The 15,795-nt window shown below is 33.7% G+C and overlaps 1 protein-coding gene across 1 annotated transcript in view; it reads right to left on the reverse strand.

Annotated features, from left to right (window-relative positions):
• Positions 1-15,795, reverse strand: part of Cchl (Cytochrome c heme lyase) — a 48,628-nt gene that overhangs the window by 19,565 nt on the left and 13,268 nt on the right. The window contains exon 4 of the mRNA XM_090408304.1: positions 7,503-7,586. Within this exon, the coding sequence (XP_090264430.1) occupies positions 7,503-7,586 (84 nt within the window). The remainder of the gene's footprint in view (positions 1-7,502; positions 7,587-15,795) is intronic.

The raw sequence follows: 15,795 nt of genomic DNA on the forward strand, positions 1-15,795 counted from the left end.
AAAATTCTTAGACTGATCAATATTAAAATAAATGAGGCATATACACTGAATAAAAATTAAAAAAAAATGTATATTGCCGCCTATTTGATCAGCCAGCTGTTTACAATTTTGCAGCTAGAGCAGGCCAAATGCTTGCCTGCAGAATGTTGTGTCTACTGCAGTCTATCTAAAGTGAAACGGTGAACAGTTTTTATGTGCAGAAACGAATTTTCGTACAAAATTTGTTGCTAGTTAACCATTCATATGGCATGCATCTCAGTAGGCTACACTGACAGTAGCGCAGTGCAGACTATTATTTTGTCTCTGTGTCGTGTTGTGTAATAATTTCTTGTGGGTATAAAATAGAAATGGAATCAAAAATTTAAAAAAAAGTTATCCGATGAACAAAATCATAAGCGTCACGCCGAAAGAAGCAGATATTAAGAAACAAACTAGGGCTCTTAATAAATTTGTTAAAATATTCTGATGCAAATTGTAACCAACTCGATACATCACAAATCAGAGTTGAAGAACCGTGCACGTCATCCAGTTTGCATGAAGGTACTATTGAACAAGATAATTGAACATGATTTAAGTGAAAAATAGTTAAGATTTAGTCAACTGCAACAAGATTTAGTTGTAGTTGACCACGAAACTAACACATTGTTAGTATCTGTGAATTTAGAAGATCTAGGTGAATGGGGAAATATTGATGAAAAAAAATTACGAGTTGTTTTAATTGAAATGGGGCCTGTTCAAAATAAAATATAATATATCCCAGAGATACATATGGTCGTAAATTTGGCGACATGTATTATAATAGAAAAATGGAAAACGGGAGCTCGTGCCAAGAACATAGCTCATTTATTCCGAAACTTTAAATTCTGTTTTTTTTTTGTTGCAAACTTGTCGCACCTACTGAATCAACTGAATTACCCACTGAGTCTTGTAGAAGGTTATAATGATTGGAGAAATGTAAGTACAACTTTACATAGACATGAGACTAGTTTAACTCGCATGAAAAATTTCTTAAAATGGAAGGAACTTGATAAAAATTTAAAAAAACAAAACTACTATTGATTTACAGACTCAAAGCATGTATGAAATGGAAAAGAAACATTGGACGAGTGTTTTAGAACGCTTGATTGAAATTATAAAATTCCTTGGTAGCAGAAATTTAGCTTTTCGCATATCATCTGATAAATTATATGAAAGAAATAACAGCAATTTTCTAAAATTAGTTGAACTGTTTGGGAAGTTTGATCCCGTTATGGAAAATCATGTTGAAAGGGCCCTACAACGAAACAATAGGGTACACTATTTGAGTAAAGACAGTCAAAATGAAATATTGGAAACTTAATAAAAGTAACTTAATAAAGTTAATAAAGTAACGCAATCAGGGATTCAATTTTATTATCAATTCTAAAATCTAAATATTATTCCATAATTTTAGACTGCACACCTGATTTAAGTAAAACAGAACAAATGACCATTATTGTTTGATTTGTTTCCTGTGACAATGGAATTGTCAACATCAGGCCAAACGTTTTAGGTTTTGCAGATATATCAGATTCCACAGGACATGGTTTATGTGCAGCAATAATGGAACAACTGGAAAAATGGAACATTCCCATTGAAGACATGCGAGGTCAAGGGTATGACAATGGAGTAAATATGGGCTCCAAAATTTGCTTTTGAACAAAAATCCTCTAGCTTTTTAAGTGCCATGTGCTGCTCATACTCTAAATTTAATCATTAATGATGCAGCCAAAGTGAATGCAGATGCAATTAGTTTCTTTGCAGTTATTCAAGAAATATACAATTATTTTCATTCTCTTACAAATGTTGGGAAATCCTTTTAAAGTTCGTAAAAAAAAATTAACATTGAAACAGCCATCAGAAACGCGATGGGATAGTAAAATTAATGCAATCCGCCCTCTACGATATCAGTTAGGAGAAATTTATGATGCACTTTTTGAAATTTTAAATAATGAAAATTTTAATAAAGAAACTCAGCATGAAGCACAAACATTATGTGCTAAAATAAAGGACTACAAATTGATTTGCTCTCTTATAACTTGGCATGATTTACTTAACAGAATAAACCATGTGAGTAAAATGCTTCAAGACAAAAATATGAACATTACACTTGGTTTAGAATTTATCGAAAACTTAAAAATATTCTTACAAGAGTATCGATAAGATACAAATTTTAAAGAAGTTCTTAAAACATCAAAAGAACTGAGTGAAGAGGTTGATGTAGAACAAGAATTTAAAACTGGTACGGAAATTCGATGATGAAAGAAGACACGACAATTTGACTACGAGCATCATAACGAAATGCCACAATCACCAGAAGATAAATTTAGAGTGAATGTGTTTTATACACATCTAGACATTGCAATATGTTTGTTAATAGAATGTTTTGAACAACTAAAAGATATGATAATTTCAATTTTTTATATAGATTACTACAAATTAATAACGAAGATTTACAAAAAATTTGCGACGATTTAGAGATTCTCTTGAAGGACTGCGACAATAAAATGTAAATGCAATAGAACTATATGACGAGTTATGTGCTTTCTGGGATATTTTTCGGATGAATAATTTAAATATTCAAATGTCCTTTCGATATTCTTAATTTTCTGTCCAATAATTTATCTTTTCCTAAATTTTCAATTGTTTTAAGAATACTATTAACCTTAACTGTTAGCGTAGCAAGCGGTGAATGTTCCTTTTCCAAGTTGAAATTGATTAAAACCTACTTAAGAACAAGTAGGTCACAAAAAAGGCTTGTTAGTTTCGCGTTAATAGCTATTGAAAATTATACATGTGCGGAATTAGATGTTAAGACCATTATTTCTAATTTTGTGAATGTGAAATCAAAAACCATAAAATTTTAATAAAAAAAATTTCAAGTATATTCATGTAATTTAATTTATTTTCTGTTATTCTGTAAAGATATTATTTTTTGAATAATTATATTAAATGTTCTAATTATTTCTGAATTCTTTTATTTTTTCTCATCTATCTTGAGTTTCTTTTAATTTTCTAAAAGATAGTTTAACTTATAAAAATTATTACAAGTTACTAAGAATTTATAACTTGTAAAATGGAAGAATTTTTTAAACTTTAATTCAAATAAATTTTAACTTTAATTAAAATTCATTTTAATTTTGTTAGCGATTCGGATCAGTGAGAAGGCTGTAATCCCTGTATCATTATATTCAACGATTAAAGGGAAGTGGCTTTATCAAAATTTGCTTTAACTTTTGAGAATTTTTTGAATATACGGGATTTTAACGATTATCCTGCCTAGTCAACACTGTTCTGTCAAAATTTATTTAAGAAATTTCAAATAATTTAAATTTTTATTATCGTAAAAGAACCACACACACTCCCGGATCATTACAGGGGTGCTTATATAGAAATTGCATGCGAGCATCAAAGACCCTAGGTCTGGCCCTGGTCTTGTATACAGCTAATTTAGTGTTTTGGCTAATTTCTCTCTTATTTCATATCAATTTATTCAGTTGACTTCCTACTATACCAGCTTTGCTGATTCTATTCTATTTCCATATTTAATTTATCTTCTCAAAAAATTGTGCCTAAGCAGCTGAAATATTTTACTTGTTCTATAGGTTTCCCCATTCAGAATGCAGTTGTATTTTCAATGTTTCTGCCTATTTTCATTGTCTTTGTCTTGCAGACCATGCCTTATTGCTGATTTTCATACCAAATTTATTACAACAGTTATTCAGTTTAGTCAGGGAATCTTGCACACTTGTACAGTGTGCAAGACGTCAAAACTGACCATTATGTCAGTGTGTTGGAGTGTGAGGTTTTCTATACTGGCTTTAAAAAACTCAGCCCACTTTAAAGCCAGTATAGAAAACCTCACACTCCAACACACTGACATAATGGTCAGTTTTGACGTCTCCTCCCTATTCACTAATGTCCCACTCAAAGAAACCCTAGAGCTCATCTAAGCCAAGTTTCCTCCCGATATCTCAGACCTATTTACAGATAGAGGGGACAGCCATGGGTTCACCGCTTTCCCCACCCTTGGCCAATTTCTTTATGGAGACATTTGAAGAGAACACCTTAAACTCCGCCCCACAAAAACCCATTATTTGGCTTCGTTATGTGGATGATGATGATGATCATCATCATCAAATTTCTTCCATGTACCCTCAAGGGGTGTACAGGATATGACAGTACTACATGAAAAAATTACATCATTACTAACTTCCTATCTACAATTTTCCTCCAAATCAGTCTGTTACTTGTCAAAACTCCAACATTATCAGATCTTATATTTCTATCGTCTAAGCCAGTGCTTCCCAAACTTCTGAATGTCAGGGTCCCCTTTGGAAAAATTAAAATATTTCTCAGCCCCCTCAAAAAAATCGTAATACAGACATTTATTATTATAATATTTATTGTATTTATATTCAATACAAAACATACACGGTGAATATTGCAAAAATCAAATGCAAATATTACATTTTTAGTATCTTACGTACACATTTGACATGGCACATTATCTCATATTTTATATAAATAGATAATTAGTTATTGTACATTTGCAGTACAAGCACATGAAGCGTAAAACAATTAGTAATGAAGAAAGAATTAAAAACATAAAAAGAAGTTTAATAACAATTTAATGTGATGGATGAGTTTCAATACTGCTACACCAATATCATGTGAAATATTTGAAACTGCAATTCTTAGATTTCTGCTTTGAAATGAAACTTATATAAATAGCATATATTTACTAATATTCATTAAGTGCCGGAATATGCAGGAAGCAAAATTTGTGAACCTGCACCAATGTGTGATTTTCTTTCTCTATTAAAATATAAAAAATAACAAAAAAAGAAATAATAAATAATAAAAATTAAACACATTTCTTTTAAGGTATAAAATCTACTTAGTCTTAAAATATTTTAAATTTGTTTTAATTATTTCACCCCCCCCCCTCAACAAAACCTACAGCCTCCAAGAGGGCCGCAGCCCACAATTTGGGAAGCGCTGGTCTAAGGCACTTTGTACCGTATCAATCCACCTATATCTTGGTCTTCCTCTGGGTCGTGTTGCTGCCAACCTGGCAGAGAACACTTGTTTTGCTAATCTTTCTTCGCCCATTCTGTTTAAGTGACCATACCACCTGAGATTAGCTCTGCTAACACATTTCTGGATGCTGAGGATGTCAAGTTCTTTCTTAATATCCTCGTTTTTAATATGATATTGCCATTGATGTCATCTGTTCATGCCTATAATCTTTCTCAGGACACTGGTATCTGCGGTCTCTAGTCTTTGGTCAAGTATTTTACTTCTAACCCAGCTCTCAGATCCATAAGTTAAAACTGGTTTGAACACTGTCTTATATACAGCTAATTTAGCGTTATGACTAATTTCTCTCTTATTCCATATGAATTTATTCAATTGACTTCCCACCATACCAGCTTTGCTGATTCTGTTGTCTATTTCTATATTTAATTTACCATCTCCCCTAAAAATCGCACCTAAGTAGCTGAAATGTGTTACTTGTTCCACAGGTTCTCCATTCACAACACAGTTGACATTTTCAATGATTCTGCCTATTTTCATTGTCTTTTTATTGTTGACCTTCATACCATATCTATTACAACAGTTATTCAATTTAGTCAAAGAATCTTGCAGACTTGTAGCAGATTAATTTAGAAGTATAACATCATCCCCATAAAGCAAAGAGCTGACATTAACATCTCCAATTTTGATATAATGTTTAATACCACTTTCCTTCATAATGTGATCCATATAGATAATGAATAACAGAGAGGATAATGTACATCCTTGACTCACACCAGATTTAATATTAAACCATCTTCCTGTACTTCCTTCAATTCTAACTGCTGACTTACAACTCAAATAGAGACTAAGTATTGCTTGATATAATGCCCCATTGACACCATATAACTGTAGTGTTTTGAATAGCTTCTCTCTTGGCACCTTGTCACATGCGTTTTCCAAATCGACAAAACTTAAATACAGATATTTGCTATATTCCCATGTTTTCTTGACTATTTGTCGTAAAGTGAAGATCTGATCCTGAATCCAGCTTGTTCTTCACCAAGCTTTTCTTCCACAATTCTTCTCAACCGTTTCTCAAGTATACTTGCATAGATCTTGCCAGAAACACTCAGTAGGGAAATACCTCTGTAATTCTCAGTTTTTCTTCAGTTTTATTTCCCTTTTTATATATGGGTACTATGAGAGCTCTACTCCAATCATCGGGAATTGTCCCTCTGTCCAGGCTTTCTGAACTATGCAGTACAGGCATTGTAAGATTCTTATACCACCATACTTCAGCATTTCTAGTCGAATATCATCTATTCGACTAGAAATGCTGCTGCCTTTCCACATTTCAAGCCCTTTGATGGCTTTTTCTACTTCAAGTATGGATATGTATTCCTGACTGCATGCCTGGTCAGTGTTTTTTTACCACTGTGCTGTCATCACTGCTTGTTTCATTTAGCAGTTTTTCAAAGTAATTACTCCATACTTCAAGGATATCATTCTCTCCTGTTTTCATGTCACCTTTATCATCTCTAACTCCTTTTACAGCACTCTTTCCCCCATTCCTAAGCTTCTTCAACAACCTCCAGAATATCTTGCCACTTCTTGATATTTATTTTCAAGGTAGGAATGTACTGTAGGAATAACAGTACCTACATACAGCATATAAGCCCCACTGCAAGCTTGCTACCCTTATCCGTTCTACGAAAGATCAGCTCCCTCCTCTCTCTCTGCCTGGAGTTTACAAAGTACCCTGTTCCTGTAAGCTGGCGTACTTTGGACAGACAGGCAGATCAGCATCCATCCGCTTAGAGGAACACAAGTCTTACATCTGCAAACACAACTATGGCCATTCAGGCTTGGCTGACCATGTTTTGGATACCACCCACAGGGTATCTTGGAAGAAAACCACCATGCTCCACCACAGCAAATTCAAGAAAGAGAGACTTTTCTTGGAAGCAGCAGCAGCTCTCAAAAACCAACCTAATCTGAATAAATATGGTTGTATTAAGCTTCCGAAGATTTGGGAAACACTCATCACCAGAGGTCCCACCTTACATTCCAGGCCACCTACTACTGCCCTTAGAGGGTGCTCCAACTAGATAGGACTTTAGTGTCACCTACGTGGTTGGGCTCAGTATTGTTTATTATTTGTGTGTATGTTACATTAACTGTTTTTGTAATCCCCGTAGATGTCCTAGTGACTAGGACGAAACATAGGAAGTATTAAATTCTATTTTAATTCTTTTTGAGTGTTGTAAAAAAATTCATTAAGCCTCCAACATGATCCTTAGATGGTAATTATATACTTCTGATAACTGAATTATTTTCTACCTTCTGAATTAAAAGTTCTCTTATCTGACAAAAAATGTAAACATTAAATAAATTTCAAGAAATCAAGTTTTAACAAATATGATAAGTGTAATAACAGTACAAACACTAAACAGAAAGATTACCCTAAAAAACTTCGTATTCTAGCTCTTGGAGAATATTCTTGTGCTTTACCTCCAAACTTCTTTAACTTTGGATTGCCACATTCCCTGAGAAGAAAACATGTTGATGATAACAAAATAAATATTTATGGAACATCACATACTGTATCAATCACAACTGTTAAAATTTATGATTGAACAAATACAGTTATAAAGTAGTTTTACAGGGAACAGTTACCACAGGTATAAATCATAACTGCCTTTCATCTTTTCTCTTTATGTTTCATCTGTGAATGCTTTTATTATTATTATTAATCTAGTACAGATATTTATTGTCAATCATGCTAATGTTTAGAGGTGAAAACCCATATCTAGGGATAATAATTAACTCGTTAAATTTTTTCACCTATTAATTATTATGCCAATATTTCGCCTTGGTCAGCAAGGCATCTTCATGGATATGAAGAAATATATTACCCATGTTCATGCATGCGTACCAGCAGGAAGGCAGAGAGACTCATTGTAAAAAGGCAGGATCCTATAGTGTCCTCTATGTCAGCAGTGATGGGATCCTGCTGAAGGTCTCAAAATAACGACCGCTTAGTTTTTGGTAATGTGATACAGCTGAATTTGTTTACTTTCAGAGAATGCTATAGTGTTGTGACAGCATCTAGATATAGCCTCTCAGATATTAACGAGCTTTATCACAATTATCACATGACCTCCATGGAGCCAAGAGCAACACTGTGAAAGGTTCATTCTAAGTTGCTCAATTATACCAGGACTTCATATCATTCACCATCTGCACACTGAATAACCTTCTCAGGCAGTGCATTAAATGTGCACACTACTCTCCATGCAAAAAAATTTACTTCTCACTCCTTTGCACAACCTCAACAGATTGTTCCTTCCGTCTGTAAACACCGGGAAGAAAATCTTCCCAGTGCCTACATCTTAATCACATCACACCTCCTCTTCTACTAAACTTTGTAACTTACATTTCTGCAATCTGTCGTCATAGCCAACATTCAAAAGTCTTGAAATTATCTTTGAATAACACTACTTTTTGTAAAATTTACTCAACCCCTTGAAATCCAGGAAAGATCAGAAAACAGTAGCAGAAATATTGGCCACCTTGACCATCATCCTGACCAATCATTTGCTTCCTTCATTTAGGTTATTTTGAATTTATGACTAAAGCAACTAAGGTTATGGATTATATCTGTTGACTGCATGTGCTCTTTTGAGAGGACTGTTTTGCAAGATGGAAAACCAGAGTTTACTGGAGGAAGTACCCTACCACTTCTATATGTCAGTGGTTAACTTACTTTCAGCTGAAAAGCCCTCATAATTCTTCATGTTCTACATGATATTTTCAGCCAAGTCTTTCCAACCAGAGGACATAATAGATATTGATTGAGCCATGGAGCCTTGAACTTCTTTCAGTACAATTACCAATAAAATATTTGAATCTCAAAGTTTAAAACCTTATATTTAGTCACATTAAACTGTCATCTTTACTAATTCACTATCCTTCCAGCATATTTCTCAAAAAGCACCTATAACAGCACCATTTTTAATAACTTTCCACCAGCTATGAATCATCTGCAAAACTGGATCTCCATATAATCCATTCATAATATTATTAATATAAAGATTACATAATAATTGTTCTAGTACTGAGAAATGCAGAATGTCAGTTGTTACCTTTCCATTTTTTGATACCACTGTCCTACCATTATACAACACTACTATCTACCTTTGGCTATCCAATAAACCAATTTTTGATACCTGGCAGATAGTCAAATAAAATCTAATCCGCTATATCTAAATCCCTTCGCTGCAACTTAAATATCAACCTATCATGTTACAATCTGTCAAATTTCCTTGCAACATTCACTACTGCCATATTATTACCTTATTATAAAATGTGACCAGATCACTAAAACTGTCAAACAAATCTATGCTCTCTCTCTTTCCCATTTATCTATACAAGGTTACCAATTTTTCCAGAAATTGGTACTTAATTACCACTGAGGAAATGTTAACTGATTTACAAGATTTTAATTTAGATTAAGCACCCCCATTAGGTGCGCTTAAGGGTCAAAGCTGTAAAACTGAGAGGAGACCTCCACATAGCCTTTAAAGGAATGTGGAGAACTGACCAGGGCTTCTGACCTAATGTCCAATCCTCACCTTCTCGTGGTGCACCCTGTTGGGTATCTACCTGGATACTGAACGAATGAGGATGGGCTGGCAATTTGGGATTTAACCGAGCAAATTGTATTCGTATTGGCTTAAACCAAAATACAAAATGATGATACAACATGACAGAATTTCATGCTGGCTAGGACATCGCCTGGTTAAACAAAGCCCCCCATTGTTTTCGCCAGGGAACAAGGTCAAACAGCGTAAAGTCAGCTACTGGAACAAACCCTAAAACACCCCCCAACTCAATATCACCAGAGTTGAAGATCAGAACTATCAACATAAGAAGCCTGAATGGCAAAGAAATGGAGCTAGCTGAGGAATTAGATAAGTACCAGATCGACATAATAGGAGTGACTGAACAAAAAAAGACAAAAACTGGTAAGATCTTTCTGAGCAATAAATCCAAAATGTTATATTCAGGCAATGACAATCAAGGAAAAGATGGAGCAGCCATAGTATGCAACACTAAATACGAGGTTAATCTTCTTGAATGGCAGGCAATCTCAAGTAGAGTGATGTGGGCAAATATCACAATGGGGAACTGGACAATGAGACTTATTTGTGCCTATGGATCCACAGAAGCCTCTACTAAAGTAGAAGCGAAAGAATTTCTTGAGGCTCTAGAGAAAGCTACTGGCACAATTAAAAAGTAAAAGTTGGTCCTTGTTGGGGATCTAAATTGCAGAGTAGGAAGTGATTGTCAAACATACAAAAATATTTTGGGAAAATTTGGAGAAAAGAGCAAAACTAATAATAATGGCAAATATCTGTTGGATTTCTGCTCGGGACATGGACGGTTATTACTAATACCATGTTCCAACATAAAAATGTGCACAAATTCACATGGAGAGAAGAGGCAAGGAATAAGAAAAGTCTCATTGACTATGTTATTGTTGATAGTGATGTTTTCTCCCTGGTGCAGGACAACAAAGTATAAAGAGGATTTGAAATTGGAAGTGATCACTAGTCTTGAGCAGGATAAAATTGAATTTCATATTGAAAAGAATAACATGTAAGAAAGTTTTAAATCGAATAAAAGTTGAGCAGCTCTCAGATGTGAACTGTTGATTAAAATACACAAAGATTATTGAAGAAAAAATGAAAGAATTTGAGAACAGGAACCAAACCTTGAAGAAAACCCTGATTTCATTCAGAGGAAAGAGTGCTGTAAAATTGGTGAAACGAAAAGTGACATGAAAACAGAAGAAAAAGATATCCTTGAAGTATGGAGTAATTACTTCGAAAAATTGTTAAATGAAAGAAGCAGTGATAGCACAGTGGTAAAAAACACTCAACAGGCATACAGTCACGAATACATATCCATACTTGAAGTAGAAAAAGCCATCAAAGGCTTGAAATGTGGAAAGATAGCAGGAGTAGATGATATTTGACTAGAAATGCTGAAGTATGTTGGTATAAAAGACTTACAGTGGCTGCACTGCATAGTTCGGAAGGCATGGACAGAGGGACGAATTCACGATGATTTGGAGTGGAGCTCTCATTGTACCCATATATATAAAAAGGGAAATAAAACTGAATGTGAGAATTACAGAGGTATTTCCCTACTGAGTGTTCCTGGTAAGATTTATACTAGTATACTTGAGAGACGGTTGAGAAGAATTGTGGAAGAAAAGCTTGGTGAAGAACAAGCTGGATTCATGTCAAATAGAGGCTGTCAGAATCAGATCTTCACATTACGATAAATAGTCAGGAAAGCATGGGAATATAACAAAGATCTGTATTTAAGTTTTGTAGATCTGGAAATGGCATATGACAAGGTGCCAAGAGAGAATCTATTTAATATGCTACAGTTATATATTGTCAATGGGGCATTATATCAAGCAATGCTTAGTCTTTATTTGAGTTGTAAATCAACTCAAATTTCAGATTGAAGGAAGTAAAGGAAGATGGTTTAATGTTAAATCTGGTGTGAGACAAGGATATACATTGTCCTCTCTGTTATTCATTATCTATATGGATCATATTATGAAGGAAAGTGGTATTAAACCTGATATCAAAATTGGAGATGTTAATGTCAGCTCTTTGCTTTTTAGGCATGATGTTATACTTCTAAATAAATCTGCTACAAGTCTGCAAGATTCTTTGACTAAATTGAATAACTGTTGTAATAGATATGGTATGAAAGTCAGCAATAAAAAGACAAAGACAGTGAAAATAGGCAGAATCGTTGAAAATGTCAACTGTGTTGCAAATGGAGAAACTGTGAAACAAGTAAAACATTTCAGCTACTTAGGCACGATTTTTAGTCAAGATGGCAAATTAAATATTTAAAATAGACAACAGAATCAACAAAGCTGGTATGGTAGGAAATCAATTGAATAAATTCATATGAAATAAGAGAGAAATTAGTCAGAACACTAAATTAGCTGTACAAAACAGTTTTAACTTATGGATCTGAGAACTGGGTCAGGAGTAACACACTTAACCAAAGACTAGAGACTGCAGATATGAGAGTCCTGAGAAAGATTAGAGAAGTGAACAGATGGCATCAATGGCAATATCATATTAAAAATGAGGATATTAGGAAAGAACTTGACATTGTCAGCATCCAGGAATGCATTAGCAGAACTAACTTCAGGTGGTATAGTCACTTAAACAGAATGGGCAAGGAAAGATTAGCAAAACAAGTGTTCTCTGCCAGTTGGCAGGAAAACGACCCAGAGGAAGAACAAGATATAGATGGATTGATATGGTACAAAGTGTCTTAGATGAAAGAAATATAAGATCTGATAATGTTGGAGTCTTGACAAATAACAGACGCATTTGGAGGAAAATTGTAGATAGGAAGTTAGCAATGATGCAAATTTTTCATGTAGTACTATCATATCCTGTACACCCCTTGAGGGTACATGGCAGGAATTTGATGATGATGATGATAATTTAAATCAAAAGTTACATTTAAACTTATCATTTAACTGGAACTCTTTACTTTTTGACATGATTACTTTTTAATTTTTTTAGTTGAGAAGGGTCTTTTTCTGAAATTAAAAAATGTCAAATAAATTTGATTAAAAATTATTTTAAAATAACACATTTTCCCCTTACATATTAGCTCAATGGCATGTCATGATCAAGTTACTTACCTTCCTTGAAACCTAATTAATGCTCTAATAGGGCAGTTAATTCTGTCTACATAGTGTATTATGGCTGTTAATAACTGCATAGAGCCCGCATACTTCAGTTAGTATAGACAAAGTCTTTTGGTCAGATAAACCTGGGTTCCATTTGCGTCCAAGATGCGAGGAATCTTTATCTGGTTTCTTTTGACTAAAGATGAGTTATCTGTGCTCATATGGAGGTCGAGGTTTTTTTCCCCATCCTGAAATTCTATTTTTTTGTCCCCCAGAACAGGCAAACCAGCCCGTGAACACACATGGATCTACAGTCATAAAATACATACCTAATCCCTCATTAGGAGGACTCAACCAGTCCTAAGGGATGGTGGAGAAAAAAAGGGAGGGGAACTCCATACGAATAAATAAATAACTGCATGTATGTTCTTCTGGACAATTTATCTGTTTTTAAAATAACTGTTTCGTTTTTAATGTGCAATAAAAAAAACCTGTGTATATTTGTTTACACAAATATTTTGACAGTCTTTAATGTTTTCAGCTGAGTACCATTTTAACCTTTTTTTTTGAATTTTATTATAATCAACAGATTCTGAAGACTAATTATTTTAGCACTATGGTAACAGCTATATAATAATAAGTGTTTGTTTACAACATTCTACCTAAAATGAAATGTTTTAGAAAAAAATGTCATATATTTTAATTTGAGGCAGTACTATCACTTGTGTACATTTCTGCTTAATTTTGTTAGAGAACTCTCTTAAACAGAATCAAAAACTATAGTTGTCACTATAACTTGTTGGGGCAAAAGGATACTATATTATAATGAATTTTTGGAATGTCCTTGAGGACTTTTCAGTAGCTGTTACTGTGAATGAACTCACCATAACAGCATTTACTAAGGTGAAATGCAACTGTGACTGCTATGCTCTATAAACAAACCTATTTTACAGAAAAAATAGTTTTATCATCCATTATTTCCAAAGGAAACCTATTTTCATTCAAGTAAAAAAAAAAAAAAAAAGTGTTCAGAACACACACACACACACACACAGGAATAAGACAAAAGATCAACAGATTTTGTTTTTTTGCACATGATATGATATATGTTTTGTATATTTATATATATATTTCCTGTGTATGTTTTTTTCTCCAAAGGATTGCTTTTACGAAACAGTGCTGTTAAATATATTAAGGATAAGATTTCTAGTAGAGAAAATGAAATCCTATCCAAAAATTTCTGGATTGATGACCATATCATACCATTGTAGTAAGTACAAAACTCATCCCACTACTTAGGTATTGACAGAGGTAGAGTAGTGGGTCCACTATTTATTTCAAGGCAATGGTTTGAAGCTGAAAAATCATGAGAATGTGACAAAGATCTGTTTGAGTTTTGTAGAAATGACAAAAGGCATATGAAAATTTACCAAGAGAAAAGCTGTGCAAAATGTTATAGTTATAGGGTGTAAATAGTACATTATAATCAAACAATATTTGAGTTGTAAGTCAACAGTTAGAATTAAAGGAGAGAGAGGAAGACAGTTCTGATGCAAAATGAAATGCGAGACAAGACTACACCTTATCTCCACTGTTATTCATCATGTATATGGATCATATTATGAAGTGGTATTCTCAGCTCTTTACTTTATATAGATGATATCATACTCCTAAACAAATCCACTAGAAGACTGCAGCATTCTAATTATTGAATAACAGCTGTAATAAATTTAATATGAAAATTAGGAACTTCTGTAGCTCAGTCAGTATAGATGAAGTTCTTTGGTTGGAAAGACCTAGGTTTGATTTCCGTCCATGATGTGTCTATCTGGTCTCTTTCAGCTAAAGGTGAGTTATCCAGTCTCATATGGAGCTAGAGGGTTTTTTTCACTTGAAAACTCAGATTTTCCATCCCGCAGAACAGGCAAACTGGTCCCAGGAACACAGACACACATCTACAGACATAAGACACTCCTGGAATAAGGATTAACCAACCTGTTCCACAGAATTTCGGTTTTGAATGCCTGCATGTGAAGTGTGGGTCTACATGTGAGTGTAAATCAACAACAATGAAAATTAGCAATAAAAAGACAGTAATAAACTAATAATAAAAATAAAAGACAAAAGGAAAATAGGCAGGAACAATGAAAAAACACCAACTGTATCCTGAATGAAGAATCTATAGAACAAGTAAAACATTTCAACTATTTAGGCACAATTTTTAATGAAGATAGCAAACTAAATATGGAAAGAGCAAAGCTAGTATTGGTAAGGAAACATTTAAATGAATATATTTAAATAGAATGAAAGAGATAAATTAATTATCTTTTTTATAAGTAAATAAATAAATTAGTCAAAACATTAAACTAGCTGTATATGAAATGGTGTTCAAACCAATTTTAACTTATGGATCTGAGAGCTGGGTTAGAAATAAAACACTTGATCAAAGCCTGGAGACCACAAACATGAGAGGTCTGAGAAAAATTAGGTTATTGAACAGATGACATCGATGGTAGAACCATATTAAAAATGAGAATATAAAGAAGGAACTGACATTGTTAGCATTCAGGATTATGTGAACAGAACTGATCTAATGTGGTAGAGGAAAAGTTAGCAAAACAAGTATTGTTTTGCCAGGAAAAAGACCCAGATCTAGGTGAATTGATACAGTAAAAAGTCTTAGAAGAAGATTGAAATACAGGATCCAATAATACTGGAGTCCTAATGGATAATGATTAGCTTGGAGGTATATTGCTGATATGAAGTTGGTAATGATGTAATCTTTTCATGTAAGTCTGGTGATACTATGACTAAATACGCAACATAGCCAACATAAGCATTGTCTACCACAAGAGCTACACTAATTTCACCACTACAGCCACTCAGGACTTGCTAAAACATGCTTTGGACATCCACCACAGCTTATTCCACCATAACAAATATAAATATAAGACTATTTGGAGAACCTGCTTCAGCTTTAAGGAACTACCCAAAACACAACAAATTTGGATGTA

The sequence above is a fragment of the Typopeltis vanoorti genome, chromosome 18, assembly GCF_054136105.1.
Source record: "Typopeltis vanoorti isolate ZY-2024b chromosome 18, IOZ_Tvanoo_1.0, whole genome shotgun sequence".
NCBI classification, from domain to species: Eukaryota; Metazoa; Arthropoda; class Arachnida; order Uropygi; family Thelyphonidae; genus Typopeltis; species Typopeltis vanoorti.